The sequence below is a fragment of the Centrocercus urophasianus genome, unplaced genomic scaffold (assembly GCF_019232065.1).
Source record: "Centrocercus urophasianus isolate 14NV4802_14NV808 unplaced genomic scaffold, USGS_Curo_1.0 seq_18, whole genome shotgun sequence".
Lineage (NCBI taxonomy): Eukaryota > Metazoa > Chordata > Aves > Galliformes > Phasianidae > Centrocercus > Centrocercus urophasianus.
The window spans coordinates 24,625,174-24,633,270 of record NW_024884733.1 but is presented as its reverse complement, the minus strand read 5'-3'; the positions used below and the strand labels follow the sequence as shown (position 1 = coordinate 24,633,270).

The 8,097-nt window shown below is 54.8% G+C and overlaps 2 protein-coding genes across 2 annotated transcripts; one reads left to right on the top strand and one right to left on the bottom strand.

Moving 5' to 3' along the window:
• Positions 1–28: 28 nt before the first annotated feature.
• Positions 29–4,112, bottom strand: LEXM (lymphocyte expansion molecule). Its single transcript, XM_042820028.1, has 10 exons — positions 4,101–4,112; positions 3,730–3,834; positions 3,508–3,624; positions 3,267–3,404; positions 3,026–3,166; positions 2,593–2,760; positions 2,327–2,455; positions 1,896–1,928; positions 1,281–1,411; positions 29–178 (listed from the first exon to the last, which is right to left on the bottom strand). Exons 1-10 carry the CDS (start codon positions 4,110–4,112, stop codon positions 76–78), a joined length of 1,077 nt encoding a protein of 358 aa, XP_042675962.1. The 3' UTR covers positions 29–75.
• Positions 4,113–6,191: 2,079 nt separating this feature from the next.
• PARS2 (prolyl-tRNA synthetase 2, mitochondrial) lies at positions 6,192–7,853 on the top strand. The gene is made up of 2 exons (XM_042819733.1): positions 6,192–6,294; positions 6,434–7,853. The coding sequence occupies exons 1-2, from the start codon at positions 6,201–6,203 to the stop codon at positions 7,849–7,851; spliced, it is 1,512 nt and encodes a 503-aa protein (XP_042675667.1). The 5' UTR covers positions 6,192–6,200; the 3' UTR covers positions 7,852–7,853.
• The last annotated feature ends 244 nt before the right edge of the window (positions 7,854–8,097 follow it).

Sequence of the window (8,097 nt, the reverse complement as noted above, 5' to 3'; positions counted from 1 at the left end):
CTGCAAGTATTCACATTACACCATCTCGTCAGCCGTCTGTGGTTTATTCGCCAATTCAGGCTTTCCAGCACCATCTTACATTTGGAAAACAGCAGTGCTTTCTTCACAGGTATCTGGACAACGTGGAGCAGAAATCAAATGACTCCATTTGTTTTTCGCAGCAGGCTTTAGCCGCTCGCTGTGAAAAGAGGATGTGATTCAGTGAGCTCTAATTATTGGCTGGATTAATCTCATTAGTCTTAACGAGCATGGAGGTGAACAGAGCTCTTAAAAGCCTGGCTATTCCCTTGAAAGTAAAGCTGTAGCTTGAAAAGTGATTTTGGAGCGAGTGCTATTTGATCATAGAGCAATTCGGTGCATTTGAACATCCTGCTCACTGTTCAGGTTTTTTTCTATTCCTAGTGGAACTACAAAATTAACAAAGCCAGCGATATTGAAAGCTAGATTTCATTATGCCTTCTCCTTCATCATAGGATAGCTAACTCGTAGCTGCCCCACTGAAAGCTGCCACGTTGTATTCAGCTGAAATGGATTTCTAACAACTCTCTGGAGATCAAGACAGCTTTTGCAGAGCTGTCAGCCATAGTACCACCACAGCAGTTTGCTAATCTTGGCCACGAGCAAAGGTGAAAGCGGAGGATTGCCCTGAGGTCTCTCATTAGTACAGTTCCCAACTACTTCACAGGGTTTTCCCCCTAGCGATTTCAAAGCCCTTTGCAATGGAACTGAGCCTTGTTATCTTCCTTCTCCAAACGGGTAAACCAAGGCACGGCCTGAGAACGCAATTTTTGTTTGAGGTCATTGATCAAATCAGTGCCAGCACAGGGAATGAGCTGAGAGAGCCCCATCCACCGTCAGGTTCTTCCCCAGGCTGCCTCCTCTAACTCAGACAGGCGCTATTTGTCTGCACCTCCTCTTCACACAGACTCTGCATTTCACAAAGTAGAAGAACGACCACCTTCATACCTTTAGAATCCTGGGCAGCCAGCAGCATCTTAACCCTCCTGCTGCCCTTACACAGAGGGAAGCATTAAGGGCTGCTCGCTTCTTCACAGACGATTAACTTACCATTCACAGAGGGACACTGCTCAGAGGCCAGCAAGCGTTGCTCAGTCCCATTCCAGCACTTGCAACTCCACAATCATCCCTTCTGCTATTTAGCCTCACATCAGTTGCAAACTATCAGTAACATACTCAGCCTCACCAGAGTTGCTCAAGATACAGGGTTTTCCTGCAAGCTGGTGTGAAAGTGCTTCTAGCCCCTGTTATATGCCACTTACAGCAGGTAGGCATCCTGCTTCAAGTTACTCAGGTACCGCTGCGTGTCACTCTGGTACAGGGACTGGTATCTGATCTTCCGAGGGTATTTTTCGGGCCTGGTGACATTATAGCGGCCCACACCCACAGCATTCTGGAAAGAGAAGGTCGCGTGTTGTTTCCCATCGCTGCAGAGGCAGCTTGGCTGTTGACACTGGGACAACATTGGGCTGTAGCTGTATGTTTCCAATTGCAAAAAACAACAATACGTGGAATATGTTAATCAAAGAAGGTCTGCATTGCAGGGGAGGGAGGAGGAGGCATGTTGTGTGGTGTTAGCCCAGTCAGTCCTCTCCACAAGCAGCTCCTCTCATCTCACAGCACTGAGAAGAGGGGTCTGATTAGCTCTGCTGGCTCGAATGCACTCCCTAGTTGCCTACTGCTAGTTCAAGGGCTGCTTTATCGCAACCTTGCCTCTGGGATATAATCTGCTGCTCATTCCTAGCCAAGATGGACTATTTGAGACTACAGCTTTCTCCAGCTGCTTTGAGCCCTTCAGCCTTTGTTCTGGTTCTCTGTGGGGAAGCTGCAAAGCTGAATACAACTCTAGGAAGGGATACTAGGGGAAGGGCTCATACCTGCACTGGCTCTTCAGTGTGCTGCTGATGCTGCTAGAGAAAAAAAAAACTGGCTTTTAAGTAGGAGAATATGACTTTCTGGGAGGATACGAGGAGCTCCTAGCACCAGCAGGTAATCTAGCTGTCCTCATCCATGAAATGCATCCCCTTGCCTACAGTTGATGCAGAGCAAAACTTCTAGGAAGCGTTGTCTGAGCATGCACTGAGAAGGGCAGAGGTGACGTGGCTGCTGCTGAGCTCCTGTCCCTCTGCTCAGCATCAGCCCAGCTCACGCTGCCCATCTCAGGGCCTGCTCTGCACTGGGTGCCCACAGCTGCAGGAAGGCATTTGTCCTCTCACTGGGTGCCAGCAACTCGTCAGAGACAGTGACAGAGCAAGCTTGGAGTCTGATGGCTCCTGTGTCCCTCTCTGGCTGCCCTGTACTCACTCACCTCATTCCCCATGAAGAGGCGTTCAGACTTTCTGTCAAACCTCTTGGCAGATGACCAGAACGGGGGCTGGTTGAATTCTGCTGATCTCTCAATGGGCTTTGGATCGTACGAGCCTGGCCCCACCGCATACTGTACAGAAGGAAATTTTTTACCCTTCCATCTGCTCTCCAGAAGAGCGGCCCCACAGCACTGCCCGGCACCCAACACCACCACGTGAGCCCAGCAGCCTGGGCAGGATGGAAATGAAACACCCCACTGCCACTGACCGCATCCCTCGGGCACTGACTGAGTGTGGCCCAGAAGATCCTCTCTGTGGGGCAGCCTGGGTTCCGTGGCAGTGTGCTGAAGCAGCCTTTCTTCTTGTTCTCCTTTGACATCAGCTCATCCAGGAACCCCTTGGCAGTGCCAGCGTGCAGCTCAGTGCCTTCCCCCTGCTGGGCCACAGGAGCAGCATGAGGCTCAGCTGCTGGAGGTCATTCCAGCCACCCCAAACACCCCTTTACTGTGAGAACTGAGCCTTTCAGTGTTCACAGGCATGCTCTCCTGCTGCAACGATTTGTCTTACCAGGCTGCTAAGATCCAAGAAAGCCAAAAAGCAAAACTCAAGATTTGAGGTGCGACATAAAGCAGCTGTCCATCTTACACGTTTGTGGTGGTGATGCCACAGCTTACTGAAAGCTCCAAGTCCAGGTTACACACCTCCCCATTGCGCCGCCGGCCACCTGCAGGCTTCAGCTTGTCCCTCGAGGAGACCTGGCGGGGGTTGCGCCTGCCTGCCTGTCGCAGCTGCTCCTCAGTGCTGCTCCATGGGGAATAGGTGCCAGGTCCCAAACCACTGCCCTGCAGGCACAGAGGGAAAGTGGCAGGAAAACCTCCAGCAGAGAAACACAGCCACTCCAGGGGCACACACCACAATCCCAGGGCAAAGAGCAGGACATGCCGTGGCTGTTTGGAAGACACATTTCTCTGTCCTGCTGTCCATCAGCCCTCGTGTGCTGGGAGAGCGCTTGTCCCTCTCCTCCAGGAGAGCGTACGGGTTCCCCTGGGGGCCGTAGGTGCCAGGCCCAGGAAAGCAGTCCTGCAGGAGAGATGGGACATGATGGGCAGCCCCCAGTCAGCTCTGCTGACAGGGAAAATGCTCACAGGGATGCCAGCAGCTCCCAAGTCAGGCTGCAATGTACCCGCTGGCTTTCCCTGAACCTCTGCTCCCTTGTGTCACAGATGCCCCTCAGGCTCGAAGGCTGTGTCTCCTGCAGAAAATCCCTGATGTTGTACGTTCCTGGGCCCAGCCTCTCTTGCTGCAGAAGGAAAAATATGGTAAGGATAGGCTGAGCATCAAAGGCAACACTGCCAATGCTTCTTGGATGCCAGGACAAGGAGGGTGGATCAAATCTGTCTCTTACCTGCTGTTTGCGTTTCTTCAGCATCACCTTGAGCTGGAAATGGGGCAGTTGAATTGCCCGGGATCCTGCCTCTGCTCTGGCCCAGCCAGAGGCCAGTGCTGTCCCCTGCAAGGCAGAGCCAGAGCACAACTGTCCATACGCCACTGCTTCACATGCTGTCTCTGTCACTCATCCCAGATTAAAGCACTAATAAAGGGTTTTGCTGATGGGTGGGAAGTGGCTCCCCAGAGCACGAGCCCACATCCCACATAGACACTCTAGGGTGCTCCCCAGTGGGTGCCTCTGACTGCTGTGCAAAGTAGGCATGACAATTCAGGAGCTACATCAGGAATTCCTGCTCTCTCCACTGTGAGCCCAGTTGGTGGCCTCACCTGGCTGCCCATGTTCCACACTGGTGGCTCTGGTCACCAGGGCTGCTGTGACATCCTTCACCATGGCAGCCCTCACCATTGTCACTTGCCACCCATTCTGAGGTGCTGTAGCTATACTGGGGGCTCCAGCCTGGCTGCCCCAAGCCCTGCAGTCCTCACTGCAGGATTCCTCAATCTCTCTGAGCCATGCATGCTGGCAAAGCAAGTGCAGTTTCACTGAGCACAGCCCACGCTTGACTCCCACCAGTGATGCAGTGTCCCCTTCCTGGCACACACATTACCATGTGAAGCATGACTCGGTTCTGCTCCAGCACTGTAAGGGTGCAAAGGATGGTGTCCCCACACGGCACCTCCAAGGGGTTGTATTGAACACATAGAGATTTGTTAGATACTAAAGTTTATCTCACAAGCCAGCAACATGGCCAAAATCAGTGCCTGACCAGCCCCAGCATCACAGGCTGTGACCCAAAAAGCAGTTGAAGCAGCATAAAAGAAGCAGCAGTTTTTAAAGCTTCACCTCAGGGCTGTTCTGCTGTCTGACACACATTCAGATCTGCAGACACGCAGAGCTGGCGGCTGTTTCCCAGCTGCTCTGTGATGGTGGCAGCCTATGCCACCTCTTCCCCCTGGAGGAGCAATCCCAAGGAGCACAGGAGGTTCTAGGACGAGCCCTGCAATTACCATTTTATTGGACATAAAAACATCACCCTGGAGTTGTAAATTACAGAAGCATCACAGGAAGGAATGGAAGCACTCAGGAAGTTCAGCCAGACAGATGTGCAAGGCAGCACTACTCAAGGACCCTCCCAGCTGTGTAAGATCATGGCCAGGGTCAGCCAGGATGTAGCCAGTGTGACTGGGCGAGGGCTGAAACCTCATTTTGATCCCTCTCAGCACAGCTGGAAAAGATAAAAGAGTGCAGACAGGCTCCCAGGCACCGAGCCTCCAAGCTCCTCATCCAGCACTGTCTGTTGGTTTAATGAGAGATATCAGCTTTCCCTGCAGATCTTGTCTCTTGTATAGCCTCAAACCCTCCCACTTAAAACACTGCCCTGCAAATCAATCCAAGATGTTTTGTCTCTTTGATCTGCTCAGCAGGCAGTAAGTCATTGACAGAAACACATTTTGCTTCAGCAGCTCCAGCAGGCGATGGAAACAGGGCAGGACCATTTTCCTGCCCTGCAGCAGGACCTGCACACCACAGCACAGGGCGTCCTGCAGGACCTGCAGCTCAACTGCTGTGTATCCCAGTGTGTGCACTGCTACTGGATTGCAGCAGGGAGCATGCCAAGGAAACCATCACCGAGATAAGAGTGCAGGCGTTCTGGGAGGGAAGCACCATCCTGGAGCCAGAAACCTGCAGCCAGACCCTGGCTCAGAGCTGTGGAGCAGCTTGCCTGGGTCCCTCTGGGCAGTGCTTGCAGTTCATGCTTTTAGCGGCTGCAGAGCTCCTGACTCAGAAGCATCAACAGTGAGCCCTTTAATCTGTTTATCTTTCCCATTTCCTCATATAAATCGCAGTGCACATTAGTGCATGTTCCTCATCACAGAAGAATTATGAAGATTTCCCCAAATCTCGTTTTTAAATAAAAAGAAAAGCTTATTCTTACTTCTTTATATTTAAAAAGGGATAACTTAAGCCCCCATAAAACCAGGCTCAGCAAAGTGACATCTCCCCTGGCGAAGTGCTCTTTGGAGACGGTGCATCCTCCAGCTCCAGCTCCGGCCTCCAGCTCCCATGGTCTTGCAGAGCGTGAGCTGAGGTTGGACAGAGACCAGATCCTGACAGAAGAGGCCCACAGCAGCGTGAAGGGGCTTCTCCGTGCCCGAGTACAAACGCAGGCACAGTGCAGGCGGGCTTCTCGCTTGACGGCGGCTGCCCACAGACAGCCATCGGCCCCCAGCCCTGCAGCAGGACCCCAACCGCACAGCCTGCGGCGCGGCCTCCGCACAGCAGGCGGCGCTGATGAGCAGCCATAGAGTCAGCGGCACGTTCTGCTTCCGGGAAGGAAGACGGTGCGGTGTATCACGTGACTTGGGCGGTGCGGACGGTGCGGGCTCTGCCGGCGCGCGCGGCTGGGCCGCGGATTGCGCGCGTGCATGTGCAGAGCGCGTGTCCGCGCGCGCTCACGCGGCGCCTGTGTTCACGTGGGGTGCAGTACCTGCAAGCAGGTGCTGCCCAGCCTGGGGGCTGGTAAGAATCGGTGCTGGGGCTGCAGTGCCACCCAGCACGAAGCAGCACGTGGCAGCGGTGCACCCTTTTTGTTGCCACCAGCACTCTGAGCTGCAGCACTTTGCGTGTAACTCCTTGTTTTGCTGCTTCCTCCCTACAGGCGGGATGCTGGGCTTGCTGCGGATGGGGCTCCCTGTGCTCAGAGCAGCAGCAGGACCGCAACTGCAGGCCCGCAGTTTCCAGCACGACGCTTCAGCTCATGCCCGCCTATTGCTCTCGCAGCTCTTCCAGCCTCTGAACCTGCAGGTGGGTGGTGTGGCAGGATGCGAGGGCCAGGCGGCGGAGCTGAGCTGCCGCAGCCACCGGCTGATGCTGCAGGGTGGCCTCATCCACCCCGCCAGCCCCGGCTGCTACCACCTCCTGCCACCTGCCATGCGTTCCATGGAGAAGCTGATCCGCCTGATCGACGGCGCCATGCGGAACATCGGCGGGCAGAAGGTGAACATGCCCAGCCTGAGCTCTGCTGAGCTGTGGCGTGCCAGCGGGCGCTGGGAGCAGATGGGGCCGGAGCTGTTCCGCTTGGCTGACCGGCACGGCAAGGAGTACTGCCTGGGCCCCACGCATGAGGAAGCTGTCACTGAACTGGTGGCCGCACATAGCAACCTGTCCTACAGGCAGCTCCCACTGCGCCTCTACCAGGTGACCAGAAAGTTCCGGGATGAGCCCAAGCCCCGCCTTGGCTTGCTGCGTAGCAGGGAGTTCTACATGAAGGACATGTACACCTTTGATGCCTCAGAGGAGGCAGCACGTCACACCTATGAGCTGGTGTGCAGAGCCTACTGCGGCCTCTTCAAGCGCCTGGGCCTGCGCTGCGTCCAAGTGCGGGCAGCCACTGGCACCATTGGTGGCACTGCATCCCATGAGTTCCAGCTGCCAGCTGACATCGGCGAGGACAGGTTGGTGCTGTGCCCTGCTGGGCATTTCGCAGCTAACGTGGAGATGATGGATGAAGAGCAAACAGCGTGCCCGACATGTGGAGAAAAACTCACCCAGAGCAGAGGGATCGAAGTGGGGCACACATTTTATCTGGGCACCAAGTATTCCTCTGTCCACAACGCCATCTTCTACACCCCTGAGAACAAGCTCCAGCTAGCAGAAATGGGCTGCTACGGTCTGGGTGTCACTCGCATCCTGGCAGCATCCATTGAGGTGCTGTCTACAGAGGACAGCATCCGCTGGCCAAGCCTCATTGCACCCTACCAGGCGTGCTTCATCCCCCCCAAGAAAGGCAGCAAGGAGGAGCAGGGAGCTGTGGTGCTGGAGCAGCTCTATGATGATGTGGCTGAAGCTCTGCCTGGCCTGGTGGGCGATGTGGTGCTGGATGATAGGACGCAGATGACAATTGGTAAAAGGCTGAAAGATGCCAACAAGCTGGGGTACCCTTATGTGGTGATAGCCGGGAGGAGAGCTTGCGAGGACCCCCCGGTCTTTGAGGTTTGGGATCAGAGCTCTGGCACGGTTTTGTACCTCACCAAGGAAGGTGTCATTGAGTTACTGAGTAAAGTGCAACTCCCTTGAAATCCCCGCCTCCAAATCTTATCTTTGCAGCGCGGAGTGGGCCTGAACAGCGCGGTTCGTTGTTTAGGAGCTGCTTAACAGCAGTGCTGCGGCGCGGGGACGCGCCGGGTCAGCCTACGTTCCCTGTGGGACTGTCCTCGTGGTTCATCATAGAGCAGTTAAGGTTGGAACAGACAGCAGGTCCGCAGCCCACCAACCCCGTTCCTCTGCGGCAACCCCGCGATTTTGAACACCTGTAGGACGAGG